General features: G+C 46.3%; 2 protein-coding genes across 6 annotated transcripts in view; one reads left to right on the top strand and one right to left on the bottom strand.

The window, feature by feature from the left end:
• Window positions 1-20,310, top strand: part of FAM168B (family with sequence similarity 168 member B) — a 59,379-nt gene extending 39,069 nt beyond the window's left edge. For all 4 annotated transcript variants that reach the window (XM_087434986.1, XM_087434987.1, XM_087434989.1 and 1 more), the window contains 4 exons: window positions 13,035-13,177; window positions 13,311-13,488; window positions 15,165-15,290; window positions 15,724-20,310. In XM_087434986.1, coding sequence (XP_087291112.1) covers window positions 13,035-13,177; window positions 13,311-13,488; window positions 15,165-15,277 — 434 coding nt within the window. In that variant the 3' untranslated portion in view covers window positions 15,278-15,290; window positions 15,724-20,310. The remainder of the gene's footprint in view (window positions 1-13,034; window positions 13,178-13,310; window positions 13,489-15,164; window positions 15,291-15,723) is intronic.
• The window catches only part of LOC101404700 (rho guanine nucleotide exchange factor 4), an 80,954-nt gene continuing 72,558 nt past the window's right edge, over window positions 17,579-25,974 (bottom strand). The window contains exons 7-10 of one of the 2 annotated variants that reach the window (XM_087434985.1): window positions 24,627-24,758; window positions 23,593-23,836; window positions 22,726-22,803; window positions 17,579-22,183 (exon numbers count right to left, since the gene is read on the bottom strand). In XM_087434985.1, coding sequence (XP_087291111.1) covers window positions 21,870-22,183; window positions 22,726-22,803; window positions 23,593-23,836; window positions 24,627-24,758 — 768 coding nt within the window. In that variant the 3' untranslated portion in view covers window positions 17,579-21,869. The remainder of the gene's footprint in view (window positions 22,184-22,725; window positions 22,804-23,592; window positions 23,837-24,626; window positions 24,759-25,974) is intronic. The other variant, XM_087434984.1, reaches the window with a different exon arrangement.

Below are 25,974 nucleotides of genomic sequence, written 5' to 3'. Positions count from 1 at the left end.
GTTGTTGATTATTTCTAATAGTTTTCTGATGGATTCTTGTTTTTTTTTTTTTTTTGATGAGGAAGATTAGCCCTGAGCTAACATCTTTGCCAGTCTTCCTCTATTTTGTATGTGGGACACCTGCCACAGTGTGGCTTAAATAAGTGGTGCATAGCTCTGTGCCTGGGATCTGAACCCACGCACCCCAGGCTGCCAAAGTGGAGCACGCAAACGTAAGCACTACACCACCAGGCGGGCCCCATCCAGTGGATTCTTTAGGGTTTTTTTTCTTTTTGGTGAGCAAGATCAACCCTGAGCTAACATCCATGCCAATCCTCCTCTTTTTGCTGAGGAAGGCCGGCCCTGAGTTAACATCTGTTGCTAATCCTCCTTTTTTTTTTTTTTCCCTTTTTCTCCCCAAGGCCCCAGTAGATAGTTGTCTGTAATAGTTGCACATCCTTCTAGTTGCTGTATGTGGGACACCACCTCAGTATGGCTAGACAAGCGGTGCGTTACTGCGCGCCCAGGATCCGAACCTGGGCCGCCAGTAGCCGAGCGTGCACACTTAACCGCTAAGCCACGGGGCTTGCCCCTAGGGTTTTCTATGTGTAAAATCATGTCATCTACAAACAGCGTGAGTTTCACTTCTTCATTGCCAATTTGGTTATTCTTTATTTCTTTTTCTTGCCTAATTGCTCTGGCCAAACCCTCCAGTACTATGTTGAATAAGAGTGGCAAGAGTGAGCACCCTTGTCTTCTTCCTGTTCTCAGAGGGATGGCTTTCAGTTATTCACCATTGAGTATGATGTTGGCTGTGGGTTTGTCATATATGACCTTTATTATGTTGAGATGCTTTCCTTCTATACCCATTTTATTGAGAATTTTTATCATAAATGGAAATTGGATCTTGTCAGATTCTCTGCATCTGTTGAGATGATCGTGTGGTTTTTATTCCTCATTTTGTTAATGTGGTGTATCACTGTGATTGATTTGTGGATGTTGAACCACCCGTGTGTCCCTGCTATAAATCCCTCTGATCATGGTGTATGATCCCTTTAATGTATTTCTGTATTCGGTTTGCCAATATTTTGTTCAGGATTTTTGCATCTGTGTTCATCAGCGATATTGGACTGTAATTTGCCTTCTTTGTGTTGTCCTTGTCTGGTTTTGGGATCAGGGTGATGTTGGCCTTGTAGAATGTGTTAGGAAGTGTTCTGTCTTCGTCAGTTTTTTGGAATAGTTTGAGAAGGATAGGTATTAAATCTTTGAATGTTTGTAAAATTCTCCAGAGAAGCCATCTGGTCCTGGACATTTATTTTTTGGGAGGTTTCTGATTACTGTTTCAATCTCTTTAATTGTGATTGGTCCATTCAGATCCTCTACTTCTTTTGATTCAGTTTTGGAAGGTTTTATGAGTCTAAGAATTTATCCATTTCTTCTAGATTGTCCAATTTGTTGGCATATAGTTTTTCATAGTATTCTCTTATAGTCCTTTGTATTTCTGTGACATCTGTGTTAATTTCTCCTCTTTCATTTCTAATTTTATTGAATTGAGCCTTCTCTCTTTTTGTCTTAGTGAGTCTGGCTAAGGGTTTGTCAATTTTGTTTATTTTCTCAGGGAACCAGCTCTTTGTTTCATTGATCCCTTTTACTGTTTTTTTTGTTTCCATTTCATTTATTTCTGCTCTAATTTTCATTATTTCCCTCCTTCTGCTGACTTTGGGCTTTGTTTGTTCTTTTCTACTTCTGTTAGGTGTAATTTAAGATTGTTTATTTGAAATTTTTCTTGTTTGTTGAGGTGGGCCTGTATTGCTATGAGTTTCCCTCTTGGGAACGCTTTTGCTGCATCCCATTTGAGTTGGTATGGTGTATTTTCACTTTCATTTGTCTCCAGTTATTTTTGATTTCTCCTTTAATTTCCTCAGTGATCCGTTGGTTGTTCAGTAGCATGTTGTTTAGTGTCCACATCTTTGTCACTTTTCCAGCTTTCTTCTTGTAGTTTTTTTCTAGTTTCATAGCATTATGGTTGGAAAAAATACTTATTATGATGTCAGTCTTCTTAGATTTATTGAGGTTTGCCTTGTTTCCCAGCATTTGGTCTATCATTGAGAATGTTCCATGTACACTTGAGAATAATGTGTATTCTGCTGCTTTTGGATGGAGTGTTCTATATATATCTATTAAGTCCATCTGGTCTGGTTTTTCTTTTATTATTTATTTTTATTTTTATTTTTTTGTGAGGAAGATCAGCCGTGAGCTAACATCCATGCTAATCCTCCTCTTTTTGCTGAGGAAGACCAGCCCTGAGCTAACATCTATTGCCAATCCTCCTGTTTTTTTTTTTCCTCCCAAAGCCCCAGTAGATAGTTGTACGTCATAGTTGCACATCCTTCTAGTTGCTGTATGTGGGACGCGGCCTCGGCATGGCCGGAGAAGGGGTGCATCGGTGCGCACCCGGGATCCAAACCCGGGCCGCCAGCAGTGGAGCGCGTGCACTTAACCGCTAAGCCACGGGGCCGGCCCTGGTTTTTCTTTTAAATCCACTATGTCCTTGTTGACTTGCTGGCTGGATGATCTATCCATTGGTGTAAGTGGGGTGTTAAGGTCCCCTACTATTATTGTGTTGTTGTTAATATCTCCTTTTAGGTTTGTTGATTGTTGCTTTATGTACTTTGGTGCTCTTGTGTTGGGTGCGTATATAAGTGTTATGTCCTTTTGATGGAGAGTCCCTTTTATCAGTATATACTGCCCCTCTTTGTCTCTTATTGCCTTTTTTTTTTTTTTACCTTTTTTTAATTGATGTCATAATAGTTTATAACATTGTGAGATTCCAGTTGTACATTATTGTCAGTCACCATATAAATGCTCCCCTTCATGCCTTGTGCCCACCCCCAACTCCCTTCCCACTGGTAACCACCAAACTGTTCTCTCTGTCTGTGTGTTAGTTTATATTCCACATTCTCATTGCCTTTTTTTTCAGAATTCCCCCACCGTAGTTACATTTTTGTTTATTTACTTATTTTTTTATATTATGCATCTTTTTTGTTTGTTTATTGTGGTAACATTGGTTTATAACCTTGTATAAATTTCAGGTGTACATCATTATATTTCTATTTCTGCATGGATTACATCGTATTCTCATGTTCACCACCCCAATACTAATTACAATCCATCCCCACACATGTGCCTAATTATCCCTTTTGCCCTCCTCCCTCTGCCCTTCCCCTCTGGTAACCACCAGTCCAATCTCTGTTTGTTTGTTGTTGTCATTATCTGCTACTTAATGAGTGAGATCATACGGTATTTGACGTTCTCCTTCTGATTTATTTCACATTACATGATATGCTCAGTGTCCATCCATGTTGTCACAAATGGCTGGATTTCATCGTTTCTTATGGCTGAGCAGTTTTCCATTGTGTATATATACCACATCTTCTTTATCCATTCCTTCCTTGATGGGCACTTAGGTTGCTTACAAGTCTTGGCTATTGTGAATAACGCTGCAGTGAACACAGGGTGCATGTATCTTTACACATTGGTGTTTTCATGTTCTTTGGATAAATACCCAGCAGTGGAATAGCTGGATCATATGGTAGTTCTATCCTTGATTTTTTGAGGAATCTCCATACTGTTTTCCATAGTGGCTGCACCAGTTTGCACTCCCACCAGCAGTGTATGAGAGTTCCCTTCTCTCCACATCCTCTCCAACACGTGTTGTTTCCTGTCTTGTTAACTATAGCCATTCTGATGGGAGTGAGGTGATATCTCATTGTAGTTTTGGTTTGCATTTCCCTGATAGTTAATGATGTTGAACATCTCTTCATGTGCCTGTTGGCCATCTGTATATCTTGTTTGGAGAAATGTCTGTTCAGGTCTTTTGCCCATTTTTTAATTGGGTTGTTAGTTTTTTTGTTGTTCAGATGCATGTGTTCTTTATATATTTTGGAGATTAACCCCTTATCAGATGTATGGTTTGCAAATATCTTCTCCCAATTGTTAGGTTGTCTTTTTGTTTTATTAATGGTTTCCTTCGATGTGCAGAAGCTTTTTAGTTTGATGTAGTCCCATTTATTTTTTCTATTGTTTCTGTTGCCTGGTCAGACATGGTGCTTGAAAATATGTTGCTAAGACTGATGTCGAAGAGCATACTGCCTATGTTTTCTTTTAGAAGTTTCATGGTTTCAGTCATACATTCCAGTCTTTAATCGATTTTGAGTTAATTTTTGTGTAAGGTAATGTTCTACTTTCATTTTTTTTGCATGTGGCTATCCAGTTTTCCCAGCACCATTCATTGAAGAGACTTTCCTTTCTCCATTGTATGTTCTTGGCTCCTTTGTTGAAGACTAGCTGTCCATAGATGTGTCGGTTTATTTCTGGGCTTTCGATTCTGTTCCATTGATCTGTGTGTCTGTTTTTGTGCCAGTACCATGCTGTTTTGGTTACTATAGCTTTGTAGTACATTTTGAAATCAGGGAGTGTGATACCTCCAGCTTTGTTCTTTTTCCTCAGGATTCCTTGAGCTATTCAGGGTCTCTTATTCCTATAAATTTTAGGATTCTTTGTTCTATTTCTGTGAAAAATGTTATTGGAACTTTGATAGGGATTGGATCGAATCTATAGATTGCTTTAGGAAGTATGGACATCTTAACGATGTTAATTCTTCCAATCCAAGAGCATGGAATATCTTTCCATTTCTCTGTGTCTTTTTCCGTTTTTTTCAGCAATGTTTTATAGTTTTCAGTGTACAGATCTTTCACCTCCTTGATTAAGTTTATTCCTAGGTATTTTATTCTTTTTGTTGCAATTGTAAATGGAATTGTAGTCTTAATTTCTCTTTCTGCTACTTCATTGTTAGTGTATAGAAATGCAACTGATTTTTGTCTGTTGATTTTGTATCCTGCAACTTTACCGTATTCATTTATTATGTGTAAAAGTTTTTTGGTGGGTTCTTTAGGGTTTTCTATATATAAAATCATGTCATCTGCAAATATGACGGTTTCACTTCTTCCTTTCCAATTTGGATCCCTTTTATTTCTTTTTCTTGCCTGATTGCTCTGGCTAGGACTTCCAATACTATGTTAAATTGGAGTGGTGAGAGTGGGCATCCTTGTCTAGTTCCTGTTCTTAGAGGGATCGCTTTCAGTTTTTTACCATTGAGGATGATATTAGCTGTGGGTTTGTCATATGTGGCCTTTATTAGGTTGAGGTACTTTCCTTCTATACCCATTTTATTCAGAGTTTTTATCATAAATGGATGCTGTATCTTGTCAAATGCATTCTCTGCATCTATTGAGATGATCATGTGATTTTTATTCTTCATTTTGTTAATGTAGTGTATCACGTTGATTGATTTGCAAATGTTGAACCATCCCTGCATCCCTGAAATAAATCCCACCTGATCATGGTGTATAATCTTTTTAATGTATTGTATGCGATTTGCTAGTATTTTGTTGAGGATTTTTGCATCGATGTTCATCAGTGATATTGGCCTGTAATTGTCTTTTTTTGTGTTGTCTGTGTCTGGTTTTGGTATCAGGGTAATGTCGGCTTTGTAGAATGAGTTTTAGGGAGATAACCCCCCCTCCTCAATTTTTTGGAAGAGTTTGAGAAGCATAGGTATTAAGTCTTCTTTGAATGTTTGGTAGAATTCACCAGGGAAGCTGTCTGGTCCTGGACTTTCATTTTGGGGGAGGTTTTTGATTACTGTTTCAATATCCTTAGTGGTGATTGGTCTATTCAAATTCTCTGTTTCTTCTTGATCCAGTTTTGGAAGGTTGTATGATTCTAAGAATTTATCCGTTTCTTCCAGATTGTCCAATTTGTTGGCATATAGCTTTTCATAGCATTCTCTTATAATCTTTTTTATTTCTGAGGTGTCTGTTGTAATTTCTCCTCTTTCATTTCTGATTTTACTCATTTGACCCTTCTCTCTTTTTTGTTTGGTGAGTCTAACTAAAGGTTTGTCAATTTTGTTTATCTTTTCAAAAAACCAGCTCTTGGTTTTATTAATTTTTTCTAGTGTTTTTTTAGACTCTGTTTCATTTATTTCTGCTCTGATTTTTATTATTTCCCTTCTTCTACTGATTTTGGGCTTTGTTTGTTCTTCTTTTTTCCAGTTCCTTTAGGTGCATTGTTAGATTGTTTATTTGAGATTTTTCTTGTTTGTTGAGATAGGCCTGTATTGCTATAAACTTCCATCTTAGAACCACTTTTGCTGTATCCCATAAATTCTGGCATGTTGTAATTTCATTTTCATTTGTCTCCAGGTATTTTTTGATTTCTTCGTTAACCCAGTCGTTGTTCAGTAGCATTTTGTTTAATCTCCACGTATTTGTAGCTTTTCTGATTTTCTTCCTATAGTTGATTTCTAGTTTCATACCGTTGTGGTCAGAAAAGATGCTTGGTATTATTTCGATCTTCTTAAATTTATGTAGACTTGTTTTGTGGCCTAATATGTGATCAATCCTGGAGAATGTTGCATGTGCATTTGAAAAGAACGTGTATTCTTCGGTTTTTGGATGGAATGTTCTGTATATATCTACTAGGTCCATCTGTTCTAGTTTGTCATTTTAAGCCAGTGTTTCCTTATTGATCTTCTGTTTGGATGATCTATCCATTGGTGTCAGTGGAGTCCCCTACTATTATTGTGTTACTGTCTACTTCTCATTTTGTGTCTGTTAATAGTTGCTTTATATATTTAGGTGCTCCTGCATTGGGTGCATAGATATTTACAAGTGTTATATCCTCTTGTTGGATTATTCCCTTGATCATTATGTAGTTCCCTTCTTTGTTTCTTGTTATAGTTTTTATTTTAAGGTCTATTTTGTCTGATATGAGTATTACTACCCCAGCGCTCTTTTCATTGCCATTTGCATGGAGTATCTTTTTCCATCCCTTCACTTTCAGTGTGTGGGTGTGTTTAGGTCTGAAGTATGTCTCTTGTATCCAGCATATATATGGGTCTTGTTTTTTTATCCAGTCAGCCACGCTCTGCCTTTTAATTGGAGCATTTAGTCCATTGACGTTTAAAGTAGCTATCGATAAGTATGTACTTAGTGCCATGTTTTAACTTTTTTTTCTTGGTGTTTTAATAGTTCTTCTCTGTTCCTTTCTTCTTCTCTTGTTCTCTTCCCTTGTGGTTTGATGGCTTTCCTTAGTAGTATGTTTGGGTTCCTTTTTCTTAGTTTTTTTGTGTATTTATTATAGGTTTCTGGTTTGTGATTACCACGGGGTCCGTATATAGTAATCTATGTATATAGGAATCTGTAATAAGTTGATGATCTCTTTAGTTTGACCTCTATCTGAAAGCACTACTCTTTAACTCCCCTCCTTCCACATTTTATGTTTTTCATATCATATCTAACCTCTTTTTTGTGCGTTTGTATCCATTACCCTCTTATTATGGAAATAGATACTTTTTCCTATTTGTGGTCTCCTCTTTTCCCCTTCAATAATTCCCTTTAGCATTTCTTGCAGTACTGGTTTCTTGGTGACAAACTCCTTTCATTTTTGCTTGTCTGGGAAGCTTTTTCTCTCTCCTTTCATTTTGAATAATAACCTTGCCAGGTAGAGTATTCTTGGCTGTAGGTTTTTTCCTTTTAGCATTTTAACGGATGTTAGTGCGCTTGATGTTGTCCCAGAGGTCTCTTAGACTGTCCTCACTCTTTTTAATTCTTTTTTCTTTTACCTGTTCAGCTTTGGTGATTTCTTCTAGTCTTTTGTCCAGCTTGCAGAGCCGTTCTTCTGTGTCCTCTACTCTGCTTTTGAGTTCCTCCAGTGAATTTTTCATTTCCAGTATTGTATTCTTCGTTTCTGATTGGTTCTTTTTTATATCTTCCATTTCTTTGTTGACGTTCTCACTGAGTTCATCCATTCTTCTCCCAATATCAGTGAGCATCCTTAACACTCTTTGTTTGAACTCTCTGTCGGGTAGGTTGCTCATTTCTGTTTCACTTAGTTTCTTCTCTGGGGTTTTGTCCTGTTCCCTTACTTGGAATGTATTCCTTTGCCTCCTCCTTTTGCCTCTTTCCCTGTGCTTGTGTCTATGTATTAGGTAGGTCAGCTTCGTCTCCTGCTCTTGGAGAGGTGACCTTATATAAGTGATGCCGTATGAGGCCCAGCAGTGTGCTTCCCTCATTTCCAAATGCTCCAGGAGTGACCCCTGTGTGGGCTACATGTGTCCTTCAGTTGTGGTGTGGTTGCTCTTCCTGTAGGTGCCCAGAGAGGCTGAGCTATGCCCCTGGCCAGCTGTTGTAATGCTCAGCTGCTTGTAGTTGTTGTGGGCCCTTCAGTCTCTTTATCGGGTGTGGGGAGCCCCAGCACAGTTGGCTAGAAGTTGTAATAGCACATTTGTGTTGCAGTATTTCTATTAAGTGAGTAGGCCCCCAGCGGGGCGGTTGTTAGGCTCAGGGGTTACAATTGCTATAAGCCTCCAGCCTTTAGGTCTCTTGTCAGCTCTCTGAGGATTGCAGCTGAGTGGGGCTGGCCTCAGGCACGGGAGCACCCAATTGTTTCAGGCTTTGGGAGGTGGGGCAAACCCCCATGTGGATCTTTGAGAAATACAAGTCTTCTGCAGCTGGCAAGCCCCGCCCCCTACTGGTTCACACGCACAGTCCCTCCTGAAGTGTACCTAGTCTCTCCAAAGTGGGAGCCCCACGCTGCACCACCACCCCCACATTCTTCACCCGTTCCTGGCACACGCCCTGCCCCACAGAGGTGGACCCACTTGCCAGGCTGTGGCGAATACAGGCAGCTCCGTTAGCAGGACCACAAGTTGCCCAAGGGCTTGTTGTTGGGTGGGGCCAGTCCCTAGGGTGGGCTGCCTGCCCTGGCTGAGCTGGATTAAATCGGTGCTCTAGTGGGTGGGGCAGACCTGGGCTAGCAGGCCCCAGGGAGAACTCCAATGGCGTCTTCCAGCAACTGTATCAGCACGCGCACACCAGGCCACAACAATGGCCACTGCCAATGTCCCAGTCCCTAGAGAGGTCTCACCTCTCACCCAGAGGCACTCAGAGCCTATCAGGTGAGTCTCTTTTCACCAAAGCACTGTGCACCTTTCTTTCTGGTGATGTTAGGTTGCTTTCTGAAATTCGTGTATTTGTGCGTGGGTCCTTTAAGAGCCGGTTTTAATTTCTTTGTGAATCAGCTTTTCTTGGGGTACTCCCCAATGTTTTAGTAGCAGGCAAAGTCAGATATTAGGACATGTGTCTTGATTGTGCTGGGTCCAAAAAATGCCTACAGCTGGGGTGTTCCCCAGCTCAGGTCCTCACTCCTCCAGGGAAGGCTGCGTACCTTTGGGCTGCTCCCTGGCGGCCTTGAAGCACTGCAGCTTGTGAAAGTCGTGTTTTTCCTCTCCAGAAGGGAATTTCTGCCTCTTCCAACTCAATTAGGATTGTCGTTTGTTGCAGGAGTTCCTCTTATCCAGTTTTCAGTTCTCTTTCAAGGGTAATTTTTCTATGACTAGTTGTAAATTGGCTGTGTCTGTGGGTGGAGGTGAGTTCAGAGTCTGCCTATGCCGCCATCTTCAGTTCTCTCTCATTGCCTTTTTTATCTTGAAGTCTACTTTGTCTTATATAAGTATGGCAACACCTGCTTTCTTTTCTTTGCCATTAGCTTGGAGTATCGTCTTCCATCCCTTCACTCTGAGCCTGTTTGTCTTTAGAGCTGAGATGTGTCTCTTGGAGGCAGCATATTGTTGGTTCTTGTGTTTTAATCCATCCAGCCACTTTGTCTTTTGATTGGAGAATTCAATCCATTTACCTTTAGAGTTATTATTGATACATCAGGGGCTTAATGCTGCTATTTTTATAACTTGTTTTCCGGTTGTTCTGTATTTCCTTTCCTTCTCTTCCCATGTATTTTCAAATTTTATTTTATTTATTTTTTTCCCCCAAAACCCCAGTAGATAGTTGTATGTCACAGCTGCACATCCTTCTAGTTGCTGTATGTGGGATGCGGCCTCAGCATGGCCAGAGGAGCGGTGCATCGGTGCGCGCCTTGGATCCGAACCCGAGCCGCCAGCAGCAGAGCGCGCGCACTCAACCGCCAAGCCACAGGGCCGGCCCTTCCCATGTATTTTGGACTGCCAATTCAATTTGGTAGTTCTCTATGATGATTTTCTCAGTTTGCTGTTTATTTATCACTTGTGTCTCTGTTCTGATTATTTGTTTAGTGGTTACCGTGAAGTTTGTTTAAAAAATCCTGTAGATGTGGGCTGACGCTGTGGCGTAGTGGTTAAATTTGCGCTCTCCGCTTCGGCGGCCTGTGGCTCATAGGTTTGGATCCTGGGCGTGGACTGATGCAATGCTTGTCAAATCATGCTGTGGCGGCGTCCCATGTAAAGTAGAGGAAGATGGGCATGGATGTTAGCCCAGAGCCACTCTTCCTCAGCCAAAAGAGGAGGATTGGCATCAGATGTTAGCTCAAGGCTAATCTTCCTCACACACACACAAAAATATATCTCGTATATGAGATAAGTCTATTTTCTGATACCCTCTTATTTCCTTAGTCTAAGCAGGTTCCATCTGTTTCCTCTTCCCCTTCTAGGTTATTGTTGTTACAGCTTACTCCGTTTTGTGATGTTAGTTTGTGATTAAAATGACGAGATTATAGTTTTGATGTTTTCCTTTCCTGTATTTTTTTTTGTGAGGAAGATCAGCCCTGAGCTAACATCCATGCTAATCCTCCTCTTTCTGCTGAGGAAGACTGGCTCTGAGCTAACATCTATTGCCAGTCCTCCTCCTTTTTTTCCCCCAAAGCCCCAGCAGATAGTTGTATGTCACAGTTGTACATCCTTCTAGGTGCTGTATGTGGGACGCGGCCTTAGCATGGCCGGAGAAGCGGTGTGTCGGTGCGCGCCTGGGATCCGAACCCGGGCTGCCAGTAGCGGAGCGCGCACACTTAACCGCTAAGCTCCGGAGCCAGCCCCTTTCCTATATTTTTAATGTTATAATTGTTTGCTAATCTGTTCTGATAGTTGCAATTTTCTCATTTTGTCTGCCTGTTTATCTCCTTGCTCAAAGCTTTGTAAACCCTTTCTTTTCTTTTGGGTATGGGGGCCTTCTTGATTATTTCTTGTAGGGGGTATCTTGTGGTGATGAACTCCCTCAGCTTTTGTTTCTCTGGGAAAGTTTTTATCTCTCCATCATATCGGAAGGATCTTTTTGCTGGATAGAATATTCTTGGCTGAAAATTTTCATCTTTCAGAATTTTGAATATATTATTCACTCTCTCCTAGCCTGTAAGCTTTCTGTTGAGAAATCCATTGAAAGCCTGCTAGAGGTTCCTTTGTAAGTTATTTTCTTCTGCCTTGCTACTCTTAACATTTTTTTCTTTGTCATTGACTTTTGCCAGTTTTAATATATATGCTTTGGAGAAGATCTTTTTACATTGATGTAATTAGGAGTTCTATTAGCTTCTTTTACTTGTAATTCCAACTCTTTCCCCAGGTTTGGGAAATTCTCAGCTATTATTTCTTTGAACAGACTTTCTGCTCCTTTCTCTCTCTCTTTTCCCTCTGGAATACCTATAGTCCTTATGTTGTATTTTCTAATTGAGTCAGATAGTTCTTGGAGAATTTCTTCATTTCTTGTTAATCTTAGTTCTCTCTCTTCCTCCATCTGAAGCATTTCTATATTTCTGTCTTCCAAATTGCTCATTCTGTCCTCCATAGTATCAGCTCTGTTATTAAGGGACTTCATGTTTTTCTTTATCTCATTCATTGTGTTTCTTTCTTTCTCTCTCTCTTTTTTTTTTTTTTTTTGTGAGGATCATCAGCCCTGAGCTAACATCCATGCCAATCTTCCTCTTTTTGCTGAGGAAGACCAGCCCTGAGCTAACATCTATTGCCAATCCTCTTCCTTTTTTTTCCCTTTTTCTCCCCACAGCCCCAGTAGATAGTTGTATGTCCTACTTGCACATCCTTCTAGTTGCTGTATGTGGGACGCTGCCCCAGCGTGGCTGGACAAGCGATGTGTCAGTGTGCACCCAGGATCCGAACCCGGGCCAGCAGTAGTGGAGTGCGTGCGCTTAACCGCTAAGCCACGGGGCCAGCCGCATCATTTTGTTTCTTATCTCCAACATTTCTGATTTTTTTTCTTTATAAGTTCAATCTCTTTTGTGAAGAATTCCCTCTGTTCATTAATTTTATTTGTGATTTTATTGAGCTGTCTTTCTGAATTTTCTTATAAGTCATTGAGTTGTTTTCTGATAGCTATTTTGAATTTTCCATCTTTTAGATTATAAATTTCTGTGCCTTCAGGATTGATTTCTGGATCCTTGTCATTTTCCTTCTGGTCCGGAGTATTAATATACCTCTTCATACTATTTGATGGGGTGGGTTTGTGCCTTTGCACAGTGAAAGTATCTGGTTGCAATTCCATCTTCCACCACTTGGGGGAGTGGTGGTGGAAGCAGCTGTGTATTCTGAGCCTGCCGCGACCCTTGGCGCCTGTGCTAGTCCTTTGTAATCTGTGTTGACCGTTCCCATCTGCGGTTGCCCGCTCACCGCTGCTGCTTTATAAACACATGTGTATGTATTTTGGCAGGGAGTCCCTTGCTCTCGCCCACCGGCCCAGCTAGTGCACTGGGCAGGGGGAGGGGTGCTTTCTTTGATGTTTGTGATCCTTGGGGTGTTCTGGCTCTCCCCTTGCTGTATGCCCTCCTGGGGTGCTGGCTTGACGAAGACAACCCCGAAACTGGCTAAGGCTCCTCTGGTTGGGGCTTTCCCACGGGCTGTGAGGGAACTTGGAGAGTGAAAGTGATCCCTGGAGAACTTCCCCACCCCCCCAGAGCCGTGTGGGGTCCTGCGCCCTAGGCCACCGCTGGGGAGGGAGGGGAGATCCCCTTACCTCCTTCCACTTCTTCCCCTGGGGTCCAGCACCCCCACCTTGAGATGTATGGCTGCATGGGTCTCTCAGACATCTATCGTGTTGTGTGAATGTCCTCTGTTGGTTTATGACTGTCTTTTTCACTGTATCTTAGGGGAGAGAGTCTAACGGAAGAGCTCACTCTTGCCATGATGCTGATGTCACTCTGCGCTTCCTTCTTTGTTTCAGGTTACACTCCTGGCACGCCTTACAAAGTGTCCTGTTCCCCCACCAGTGGGGCAGTGCCGCCGTACTCCTCCTCCCCCAACCCCTACCAGACCGCTGTGTACCCTGTGCGAAGTGCCTACCCCCAGCAGAGTCCATATGCACAGGTAGGCCTGGGCTGCAGTGTTGCCTATTAACGGTGCTCCTGAGCACTGTGTTTCTGGGAAGGGTTGGTTCCGCCTGGACTCTGACCTGCTGGGCATGGGACCCTGTGGCAGATGTCTCTCTTATTCCCCACAGCAAGGCACGTACTACACACAGCCCCTGTACGCAGCACCTCCTCATGTCATCCACCACACCACAGTGGTGCAGCCCAATGGCATGCCGGCGACAGTGTACCCTGCACCCATCCCTCCGCCTAGAGGCAACGGGGTCACCATGGGCATGGTGGCTGGGACCACTATGGCGATGTCAGCAGGTGAGTCCTTGACCTTGGGTGCCTGTTCCATGGTGGCATGAGAGCTGGGGGAGGGAGAGCTCACTGGTACTCTGACCCTTGGCTTTGATTTTTCATTGACTAGTGCTGTGTGGAAGGACATGTGCTTCTTTTGAGAAGGATCAGCATATTATCTTTTTCTCTCCCTCCCCTTCTCCTTTCAGTTGAGAGGAGACTGGGTTGTGGGATTTAGAGTAATAAACCATGAACCAGTACCCTCTCGGGGATTGTGACTGGATATCGCTCTCTGGATTTGATGGGGCCACTTTGTCGGTGAGGTGGGCCATTTTGCAGTAGGGATAGGAGTGACCACATCCTCCAGTGAGCACATGAAGCTTGAGCAGAAGAGGATACTTTGTGTTCTGGGGGCCTGCCCTCTTGATACTTCTCTTTAGGGCTTCTTTTGCAAGCCACGTTGTCTGAATGGTTGGATGTTTACATGACTCTAGGAAAGCTGGTCTTGTGTTAACAGAGGTAACAGCTGCTTGTAGGAATCTTTTGGCATCCATCGGCTCTGTTTCCCAAGGCTTCCCCTAGGTCAGGAAAATAAACCACAGAGAGAGGAGACCCCTGGTGAGGATGGGCACATCTCCCTGGAACCATGGAACCCTAGGGGCTTGATTTAATGTCCAGGGATTAGGTTACCTCCTATGGGCATGTGAATTGTCTGTGGCTGGGGCCCAGGTACGCACAATGTACTTGGTTGCCCATGGCTGGGAATTTTTAAAAATATATTGTTTCATCATTGTTTGTCTAGGCTTTACTTTAGTGTAAGGAAATGTGCCAGAGAGAGAGGTGTTTCAGGACACCATGTGTGCTTCGCTCTGTTTTATTTGACTTTTCCGTACTTAGCTGTGAAGGCCAAGGGGAAGTGGCACAGACAGAAACTGCATGTTTGAGGCACGTGGAGGGAGGAGATGACAGGCCCTGGCTTGGGTGTGGGCAGGGAGACGGAGAGTGAAGAGATGCAAGAGGAGGCTGTTAGGCTTGAGGTAGTGCTTGTCTGTAAATGGACTCTGATAGTCCTGAAGTTTTCCGCAATTATAGGGAAAATACATTTATCGTAATGTACTCAGAAGCTTATGTAGTTTGGAATCTCCTTCCTTCCCGTCCATTTATTTATTATCATCTTAACTATTTTGTATGTGTGTGTGTATGTAAGATTAGCCCTGAGCTGAGATTCGATGCCACTCCTCCTTTTTTTGTGAGGAAGATCAGCCCTGAGCTAACATCCGTTGCCAATCCTTTTTTGCTGAGGAAGATTGGCCCTGGGCTAACATCCGTGCCCATCTTCCTCCACTTTATATGCCACGCCGCCACAGCATGGCCTGCCAAGCAGTGCATCAGTGCACGCCTGGGATCCGTACCTGGGCCGCCAGCAGTGGAGCACCCGCAGTTAACTGCTATGCCACGGGGCCACCCCCAAACACATTATCAATGTGAGCTTGCTGTGTTTATATCTTTGAGTTGTATATAATCAGAGTTCTGGCAGCATTCTAGGTCAAGCCCATCCCCTCTTCCTATGTACCGCCCTCCTTGCAAAGAGAGCCAAGCCTGCATTCTCGTCAGAGGCAGCATGGAGCCGTTCGGGCATGGGAGGCCAGCCTTGTGTGTAGGTGGAGTTGCCTACCACTGAGACCCACTGCTCTTTCTTCCAGGTACCCTGCTGACCGCCCACTCCCCAACTCCTGTCGCCCCCCACCCAGTCACAGTGCCCACATATCGGGCCCCCGGAACACCCACCTACAGCTACGTGCCCCCTCAGTGGTGATCACCCTGCACATGTAAGTGCCGATGAAGGTGGGCTCCATTCTTGACTAAAGTGCATTTTTGTCAGTGGAGAATATCAAATCTCCCACAGCTTAAGGCGCTAATGAGAGAAATGCTACCTTACTGTTGATCCAAGGGCAATGCAGTGATTAAATTTTTGTTCTTATTGGGACTCTACGAAGTAGAAGACAGAGGGAAACCATTGAGTACTTGCTGTGTACACTGTGTACTTTGCCCCTTACCTGGACTGTGCTCCAACCTCCCACTGCCTCCTGCAGGAAGTAGGAGTCCAGGTGTAACTGGAAGTTTCTGAGGTCCACGGGGACCAGGAGCAGTGGCCTTTCCTGCTGCTGCCCTTTCTGGGTCCTAGCAGATTTCATCATCCTCCTTTTTGGAGCAGCGGTGCCAGAGAGCTCCGTGACTGTGTGTCTGTTTTTCTCCCCCCAGGTTTGAGGATGGAGCTCTGCGTTCACGTTACGGAGGTTCCACAGCTGGTGCTGCAGGCCTCGTGCCTCCAACCAGGACTTTGTTAATGCTCTCGACACTTAGCTAACACTACTGCAGCCCGGCCCGGCAGCTCCCAGCGCTGTGAGTCTTCAGCTGGCTCTCTGGGTTGGTCTTAAAGCAAATCCCGTTTTGTGGGCTGCCTGGCAATTTTTTAGCTAACTGTAATGATAAAAAGGGAGTATTAATCTATTCTGAATCATATCTAGTTGAATGCATGTTTAAAAAAAACAAACACAAAAACAGAGCTTGCTCAGTCTACCTGCAGTGACTGATACAAACCCATCATACGCAAAATCCAAAGGAATGGAAAAGTATTTTACAACTTGTATCACTAATGCACTGTTGTAATGTATGCTAAGTCTTAAAGTTATAAGTGTTAAAGTGAATTTCTTCATAGAGCATCTGAAATCTCTTAGATGAGTCTTCAACCTTTTGGGGTTGATGTGGGTTGCCAGTTGGACACATGGACTCAGAGTTGCAGCCAGCTCTTTCTTTCACATGGACTGCACTGGGAGAGAGTTGCAGGAGTGGGGGAGTGTAGGGAGGGCTACAGCTGCGTGGGTGCAGCTGGGTCAGTGGGCATCCCTTTTTTTCCATTTAGGCTGTGGGGTCCGTGCGATGTGGACATTTCTTAATGATTGTCATGGAAGGGTAGAGTTGTGTGGCCAGTACAATTAGGGGCAAGAGGTAGTTTACGTATCAGCAAAGCAGTCTTCTCTGCTATCTCAATTCTCATTACCAGTCTCTTACAGATAGCACTGGTGTTTTTCTGTATCTTTATTGGAAAAGTCCTATGTAGAACTAAATTATTTTCCTGGGATGGAAGGTGTGTGAATGAGGAACAGCCACACTTGGAGGAGGTCTCGGCCTCTCCTTTATTCAGCTTAGAAAATCATTCCTTTTTTTTTCCTGAGAAATGTTTGAGTCAGCTGAAAACATATGTAGGCATTGCTGTTCTTCCCCCACAGAGAAGGGCAAAGATTTCAGCTGTGTATCATGAAGAAAGTTATATTTAAGAACTATTAAAAGGGAACAAACCTTTATTTGAAATTGAGTCTTTCTTTCAGAGAGGCAGGGCGTGGCTGTTTGGGCCCATCCCCCTGATGGGGATGTGTCCTCTGAGACTGTCTGGAGGGGCCTCCTAGGAGACAGGCTTGGGGAGGGCTGGGCCTGCTATCCGTGAGTCTCCTCTGCTGGCTCTTCTTGCAGCTGAGGGCGCTCGGCACAAAGCAAGTGTAGGCAGCATCTGAATGTATTTGCCTGCTGGGGTTTTATTACAGAAAGGATTTTGTATTTAAAGTCTGAATATTGTACATACAAGATCAAGAGGATTTTTTTTTGCCTAAATGTGCCCATCTTGTATGGATGGGAGTGCGTGTCTGTTCTCAGAGAGTCAGAGGGGGTGGGGGGAGGGTTTTGTTTCCTTCCAGCAGTCTGTCAGGCAGGGGTGGGATGTGACTGTGTTCCACCCCATCCTTGTTTCAAGTGCCATGGGCTTTGGTTGGGCAGGGACCCTGCTCTTGTTGTGTCTCTGGCAGCTAGGTCAGTGCTCTGGTGCTGGTTTGCCATTCAGCCTTGGTTGGTGAGTGGGACACCTGACCCCTGAGCCTTTGGTAACCTTATTTTTTATAGTAAGTACTCTTCATAATTTTCTTTTTCACATTGTATTTTATAAGAATTTTAGGAATACTTTTGCATGGATTATTGTAAACAGAAGATTCCTTATTCCTAATGTCTATTAACATAGTGTGTTTACTGATAAGTACTTTAAATTGCTTCATGAGCACTTAACATATGTGTGTGTGTTTGTGTGTGTGTGTGTGTGTGTGTGTGTGTGTGTGTGTAGTAGCCATTTATCCCAGGCACAATGTTTGTGTCCACTTCTTCAACTCTGTGTTGGTCATTCTCTCTGTATAGTGGATGCTTTGTAGTGTCAGTAGGTTCTAAGGGTTCCAGGGGCTGAACTGACTGAGGAACAAGAAGTCAGGTTCCCCAATTTAGTGTAACAGATTAGGAGAAAATATAATTTTAGTGTATGCTTTAAAAAAGCCACAAACAGCAAAATGAAAACACACACACACACACACACACACACACACACACACACACACACACACACACACACACACACACACACACACACACACACACACACACACAACTCCCTGTCAGAGGTGGAATCATTTGAATTCAGGAGAAAGGTATGAGAAGTTATATAGGATGTTTATCCAGGCTTGCTTGAGACTTGGCACACACAGTTGAGTGTTTTCACGAGCACTGAATTAAATTGTGTTTTCAAGAGAGAAAGAAGAGTGGGTTGCATTTTCCCCCCGTTTACATCAGCTTCATAAATACTTTCCCTCTATAATTTTTTAAAATCTTTTCCCTTTGTAAAGTTGAGTTGGGAGACTTGATCAGATACTTTTGCTTTATGGAATACATCTGTGTGGAAATTTTTTCGATTTTGAAACTATGAGAGCATCACCTATCAAATATGATGAAAGTTAGAATGTATCTAGCAGGTAAGATTCCTGACATATGAACAGTAACAAAACTATCATAGGTTGTCATTTTAGCAGCATTTAATTGCAGTAAAATTAATTAAGGAATAGAACTTCTGTTATAAAGTTGCATAATTTGATATCCAAGCACAATAGTGGAACATTTCAGAGAAATTTTGTGTTTTTTGGTTGTGACATTCCTAATTTGAGTCTTTCAGCTGAATCATGGTTCTTTTAGAAGTTGAGACAGGGAAGCACAGGACCTATTGCCTATAAACGTGGATATTTTAGAATATCTTTGTTGTACGGCCTCTTGCCTAGGGTGTAGGAGGTCTGTTTCTCTGCTTAAGGAAGTCTTGTTTGGATCTGGGCCGGTGACCGAGTATTTAGCATTGAGCAATGGTCCTATCAGTTCACTGCCTCTGCAAGGTGAGGTTAACATCAGGACCAGGGCATGGTAACAGGCATGGAGGTGCTTCCAGAACCTTTTATGTCTCTTGTATTAAATATTTCCAGAACATTCTCATTGGTGTTGTTATTAGGCCTACCAGTTGCTATTCTGTGAGTCTGTTTCTTGAGTGCTATGCAAATGTAGTATTTACAGGAGATGAGGGGGCTCCTGAGCCTTGGAGTGGGCACCTGGTCAGTAAGTAGTATCCTGCCCTTCCCAAGCTGGGCATGCAGTAAGCCTTGTTCTATCTGGTGGTATCATCACTTCAGTAATGAGAGGAAATATATTCTTAAGGCATTTCGGATATGCTGATATCTGGCAGTGTTGTCCCCACATGGGTTTCTGTGAGTGTGCCTGCTAGTGGGTGGTGAAAGGATGGCAGGCACCAGCCACATCGATATTGGGGCCTGCTTTAAAAAAAGAAAGCCGAACTTCTTCACCTGTGCTTTGTAAACACTTGGAAACAGTATTATGCTGACCAGTTGGGCCACCTTCTCCCATCTGTTAGCTAATGGCTGGACGCCCCAATCATTGCCAGCCTGGACATTGCCCAGACAAGACAGGACGCCTGTCTGACCCTCCACTGGGCGCAAGGGCAGGTTGAAGGATGCGTGGCTTGAGGTGGGAGGTGCTTTCTAAGGGGAGGGTGTGTCTCTAAACAGAAGTGCGGTTGGCTTAGGGGAGGGGCGGACTGCTTAGCTCTCCTCTCTAGTGCACCTCAAATGTCTGTGTTTTCCCTCAGCTGCTTATTACTCAACCTGAGCTTTCTGTAGGTGCAGTCTTCTCAGTAGACTGCAGATGACACACTGCAGAGGAGGGTCTGATCTTTTCAGGTAGCAAGTTGTGAAGTTCATTTTACATGTTTCAGAGGATTTGTCTCTTTCCCCACCCCTCTTCATTTGAGGAACAGAAAACCTGTGGGGTAACCGTATTTGAGTCCCCAGGACTAACGTCAAGTCATTTGGGACGGGGAGACAGAGGAGAGGCAGACATCTCTGTGCAGGGACCCGCAGCGAGCTTTAGGAGACAGTGTGCTCCCAGGATTGGGGTGTTGGAGATGACAGGCATCTCACCTCAGCCTCCTGAACCCTGGTGCAGTCTCCCATGGATCTTGGTGTGGACAGTGTCAGTGGACTAGTTGGGCTGGATCTGAGGCCATCTTTCCTGTGCTCCTGGTAGGGTTTCTGTGATGGCCTCTCAGAGGAGAGGCCCCAAGGAGCCACATGGCTTATGACTGACTAGGAAACGGTTCCTTTTTTTTTTTTTTTAATGATTTTTTAAATACCGTTTTTTTAAGACCGTTCTCTTGGTACTTTTTTAAAGCTTACGTCAGTGTCTTCCAGTGTTAAAGGCATCCCTCACACTCACCTCTGCATTGAACTTAAGGTGTCAATACAAAGGAATGGAACACCATCCTGAGCCAGTTCCATTATGTGTAAAGTCATACTATTTTAATTTTTTTATGCAATCTGTTGAGATGAGCTCAGATTCAAAATTCTTAAAAGCACGTTTATTGTAACAAGAATTGTTCTGTATGAATACTGCAGTTTTCAATAAAGATTGACTTGTGTTGCACGTTGTGGTTTTCATGATTTTTCCCTGTGGGTTTTGTCTTGAGGTGGCTTTGCCTGGCTGGGAGGTGGTATAGCTTCTCTCAAGTTAGGAAATGCAGGGAGGGGCAAGAGGGCCTTGTGGTGCTCACCCCAGTGGCCTTGGCAGTGTGTAAGGGTATGTGGAGGCAGCAGGTTGTGGGGACTGTTTGTTTCCTCAGGTGGGAACGGGAGGGAAGCCGCCCTTGATCTTCTAGTCCTGCAGGCCGGGGCGTCCTGGGAACCCCATTTCAGCGAGGAGGCAGCTGAGACCCAAAAAGATTGTGGACCGCCTGTCCCCCAAACTCACATTTGCTAACTTCAGCCAAACATGGACTCTGGGAGCACTCACGGAGAGAGCGGGCTCCCAGGCTGCACAGCCCTCCCAGCCCCCCTGAGGCTCTCTGCACCAAAGCCTAAGGGCATGGTCTGCAACTGGGTGAGCCCCACCACACTCGGTGCTGCTAGCTCCTTTCTGCAGTTTAAGGAGAGGCCTAGGTCAGAGATCACAGGCACAGGAACGATAAGGGGTGCAGAAGAGAAAACATACAGACCAACAGAAAACAAGGGCTGGCCACCAGCTTATTTTTCACGTTTCTTTATGAAATTAAATGTGGCTTCTGGCTTGGAGAAGGTATGGTGCAAGAAGGACTGTACATGCTGCTGAATTCTCATGGGCCAGAGGGATGGCTCGGCGCTCTACACCCACAAGCCAGACCCTGGCCACACTCATGGGCGCCCCGCCTCAGCAAGATGTGGGCTTCCATCCAACCCACTTGCCCACCGGCCTCTGGATGGGTGGGTCAGTCCTGGATGCTGGGCCACAGAATTCAGTCCTTATGGCTTCTCACGCTCACTTAGGGTAAGGCAATCCTTGTGTGTCACCAATAATAATTCTTTTTCTCCACTGTTTGTTTGTTTGTTAGAACAACAAAACCCAAACAAAAAAACTAGAACAAGGTTCTAGAATCACCCACAGCTATACGTGGACTGGTCACAAACCTTGACAGAAGTATGCAGCTGACTACGGTTTTGTTTTCGTTCCACTATAAACAAAGATGTCACAAGTGAAGAGGGTGTCCGGCAGCCAGGAGTGTCTAGAGAGGGACTGGGAAGCAGAGCGGCTGGGCTCTGGGCCAGACGTTTTTGTGCGCAGAATTCCTGGTTCCCACCCTCAGGGATGCAAGCTGCCTGGTACCACCAGCTGGGGGCTGGAGGCCTGCAAGGAGAATTGGAGGGCAGAGGGGCACACAGCCTGGCTTTGCAGGTGGCTGAAGGCAGACGGTCTCCTGCCCAAAAACAACAGAAGAAGGGATGATTAGATGTCCAAAGCGGCCAGTCTCCTCATGCACGTTGGCCGGTGGGGGTGGTTCTGAGCTGTGGCCCCCAAGAGGCCCCACAAAGGTCCGGAGCGGGGCGAGAGGTTCACGTGCTGTTGGGGCTCCATCTCCAGCTGGTGTCTTCAGTGCACCAGTAGTGAGAAAGAAAGCAAGAATGGGAGCATGGAACCTGGCATGTACTGGTAGCACTGAGCAACTTCCTCACTCAGCCCTGCTCGCTTCCAGTTTGTATAACAGGCAGAGGAGGGCCCGATGTGGTGGGCCTCGGGCAGGAACAGCTGGAGGCCCGCAGGCAAGGAAGGTCCAGATGGTGCTGGCGGGTGGGGCGCTGGCTCACTTGCGGAAGGGTGCCAGCCGGCTGATGCTGTGCCAGAAGGTGGATGGCTTCCGCTTGGGCTCTGCCAGCACTGAGACCTGTTGCTGGGGCAGGCTGGTGGGCAGTGCCGGGTGCTTCTGGCGTGTCAGGTAGTAGGGCCGGCAGAGGGCTGGGCAGGAGAAGACGGCAGGGGTCATAGGTGCCTGGGGAGCCAGGTGGCACAGGGCAGGGTAGCAGCCTCCACTGCAGAGAGTGGGATGGAGCCCGTCCTAAGGCTGTGCCTCAGACGCCTATGGGAAGGACCTTGCTTCCTACAGGGCTGACCACACCCAGGGGCCTGGGCTGCCACCCTCTGGCCTGCAGAGGGGATGGCTGAGACGCCAGGGGAGCTCAGGAGCCTGGAGCTTCTCCATGGCTCAGGCCTTGTGCGAGGCATTTAACGTCTGTAGGAATGGGGAGATCAGCCCCTTGCCAGAAAGCAGTCTGCCTGGGGAAGTGAGCTCTGTTACTAATGGTGCTACTGTGGGTGTCTGAGGGGATTGAGAGCAAAGGTGTCAACCGCACACTGATGCAGCTTCGTCACTGATGGCTCCCAGCACCAACCTTTGGGGTCAAACACCTGCAAAGGGCAGTGGGCAGCTCTGAGGACTAGGTGTTAGCTGGCTTTGCTTTGGGGGTCAGAGAAGAGTCTGATCAGGGCTTGGGCCAGGCTGCCGTGCGTAGAGGTGGGACTCCATCTGCTTACCTTTGGGCTTCCCTGTGGCCTGCTGCTTGCTGGCATTCAGCATAGCCTGCTTCCTCTGTAGCTCAGTGATGGAGAAGCCTGGGAGGAGGGAGGGGCACAAATGAGACCCCGCTTCCTTGCGAGCACTTGGCTGCCTTTCCCCCACCCCCTCCTCCCCTGCCCACGTTGCTCCTGTCCTGTGCTCCCCGGTACCAGTGCAGCTCTGTACCCTGCACTGCCCACCATGCTTGGGGGCCCATCATGCCGCATGGGGCTCAGCCAGCCCGCCTTGGCCAACCAGGCAGAGGAGATGCTCTGGTGCTTTCTCAGGCCCTCCCTACATCCTCCCCTGCCCTCCCCCATCACCCACCCTCACCTGATCCCTAGTGTGTCCAGTGTCTAGTGTTCTTTCTCTCCACTGTGGTGGAGGCTCTTTCTCAGACCAAGAGCCGACTTGGTCACTACAGAGTGTGATGCCAGGGGCCCACGACAGGAGAGAAATGCAGTGGGGAGATGCCCTACTCATGTGGGGGTGGGGGGAGGCTTCTGGAGGCCAGTGCCCGCCTCCCACTCCAGGGCTCTCCCAGGGCTTATACTGGAAAGGGGCTCCCCTAGGTCCCCGCACCTGAGCAGAGGGCCCCTACCCTATGGAGTGTGCATGCGTGTATGCATGTCCACGTGTGGTAGAAGCAAACGCCCCCAAGAGGCTAGCAGATCCATGCCCTGGGGCTGAAACCAAGAGGTGCCCTGGAGCCTCGCCAGACCCAGAGGCTCTTGGGCTGTAAGATGTGCTGTCTTCAGTCTAAGATTGTCCTGACCTCCGGGCATTGAGGGGTGAGGATGGCTGCATGGGCCCTCACACAGGAGCAAGGCTGAGCCGGGTCGCACCTGTCTCCTGGTCCAGCCGCACCTGCTCCCTCTCCCTGGTGAAGGCCTTGAGCCAGCGCTGCTTCTGCTCAGGCTTCCGGGCACACAGCAGGTGGCTCTCTCCTGTGGTGCCACAGTGCAACCGGAAGGCATTCTTGACACTCACATGGAGGTCTCTGTCCTTCCCGTCCTCCAGATCTGCCACCTCCAGGTCATCCATGTCCACTCGGCCCTTATAGTATAACACATCCCGGCGGAGGAGGTCCTGCCAGAGATGCCGTGAGCTCCTTGTCCAGCCTGCTTGCTGGCCCCCTCCCCAGCCTCTGAACCACTCTCCTGACCATGTCCAAGGCCCTGCCTTACCCTCTGCCCTATAACTGGAAGGGCTGATGGGCTGCACACCCACCTCCCCAGCAGTGAGCTCATGAGGGCAGAGCAAACCTAGTGCGGCCCACGACTGTGCTGAACACAGGATGGAGGAGCCTTGCTCTTTCAGTTAACAGTTATTGACTGGCCTAGGAAGTCTTTAAGTCACCCATAGTCTGGTGGGGAGACAGCCAAGGAAACGGGGCCAGGGCCCACACCATACAGCAGAGAAGAGCACCAGGACCACCAGGGCTGGGCCAGAGCTAGTGGTCAAGAGGGCTTCCCGGACAGGGCTTGGTGGGCCATGTTTTGAAGAGGAGTAGAAGCTAGCAGCGAGGAGTACGCCAGGAGCAGAGGAGCCCAGGGCTGGGGAGGGGAAGCTGGGGTTTGCAGAGAGAGAAGAGGTAGCTTGAGAAGCAAGCAGGGGCTAGGTGAGAAAGGAGGGTGTTGTTCACTTCACTGGGCCCTGGTCAGACTCTGAGGGCTGCCCGTGGTTCCGAGGCTACTAGGCTCACTCTGCAAAGAGCCACCCTCATCCCGGCCCTAAGGGCCTAAGCAGGGAAGAGCTTGCTGCACTCAGGACCCCAGGACAGAGGGACCACTGGGGTGTGGCTCCTGTTCTCTGGGCAGCTGCTCCCAGCCCGCAGCTGCACTCCCTCCATTCCCGCTCTACCCAGCAGGGCAGGTACCTTCTTACAGTAGATGAGCTGGTGGTCAAAGAGAAAAAACATCCTCTGCTGGCTCTTGGCTTGTGGCTGTGTAACTCGAGTCAGCTCCCCCGAGTAGATGAGCTCTGAGCTCCTGGCCAGGAGGTCTTCCCCCTGGGGGCCCAAGGAGAGCTGTGAGCTTCGAGGAGGCCTCCTCTGCTGGGCTCTGCATCCTGCCTCCATCTTGAGGAGGAGGGCTCCCCAGTGGCCCTGCCTGTGGCCCCCACCAGGCCAGGGTCTGCAGGGAGCAGCAGGCCATAGGGGCGCTGCTCCGGAAGCCCAAGGAAGTAGTGGGGGCCGTTGGTGGGTAGAAAGGTGGTCTGACCCACGAGCTGGTTGTCTCTGCAAAATGGGGCCCCTCAGCAGCCAGTGGCGCGAGCACTTGGAATGTAGTAATCCCTGCTGAGACGTCATGTGAGTAAAATCCACACGGAGTTTGAAGCCTTAGTATGAAATAAAGAATGTGAAATATTTCACTAATGATATTTTGTGTTGATTACATGTTGAAATGATATTTTGGCTATATGGAGTTAAATAAAACATTATTTTAGTTAGTTTCACCTGTTTCCTTTTCTCTTTCTTAAGATGGCTACTAGAACATGTAAGATTCCCTTTGTGGCTCACGTGATACTCCAATTGGACAGTGCTGCCGTGAGAATGATTAGACCTGGTTAGAAGTCACCTCTGAGGCTGGTCTTTTAGGGGCAGGGGAGGTCTTCCTCCCAGTTCAATGTATTTGGTACCTGAAGTCCCATCATTAGACTTCAAACTTGCAGACTAAGCCCTGTCCCCTTCCGGTTCCTCCTGGAAAATGCAAGCCACAGCCAGGAGTCGGCAGCCATTCAGTTTTAGGATAAGAAAGTTTGTAGGGTCCTTGGCTAGGGCTGAGCCTCAGAACCAATCACCAGGAAAGTGAAAAAAATAACAAAAAACAAAACCCCCAAACAAAACAAAACCAACATTGCTCAGCCCCACCCCTAGGGAGTCTAATTCTGTATTTCTAGAGTGGGGCCCAGATAGGTGGGGATAGAGAGAGCAGGACAGGAATGTCACCATTCCTTCAGGCCTCAGTGTTGCCTCAGGAGGCAAGATTGGCTGATATGGAGAATATGCGAGCCAGAGAAAGGAACCAGGAGGTTCTGGGCGGTGGGTCCATTTTTGGTCATGCTGTGGCAGGCTGGGGCCCTTCTGTGGGAGTCCTGGTGGGTAACAAACTGGGGGATCTGGCCTGTCCCTTAAGGGCAGAGAAACAGCCGCTCTTGCTGGGCTGGCTGACTGCACTTTGGGAGGAGTGTGGTATTTCACACGTGCCCCACACTCTTCACCAGGA

This window comes from Ceratotherium simum, chromosome 9, assembly GCF_057802395.1.
Source record: "Ceratotherium simum simum isolate JZ-2026a chromosome 9, ASM5780239v1, whole genome shotgun sequence".
NCBI lineage: Eukaryota > Metazoa > Chordata > Mammalia > Perissodactyla > Rhinocerotidae > Ceratotherium > Ceratotherium simum.
The sequence above is the reverse complement of the archived record's forward strand: the minus strand, read 5'-3'. Positions and strand labels throughout refer to the sequence as shown.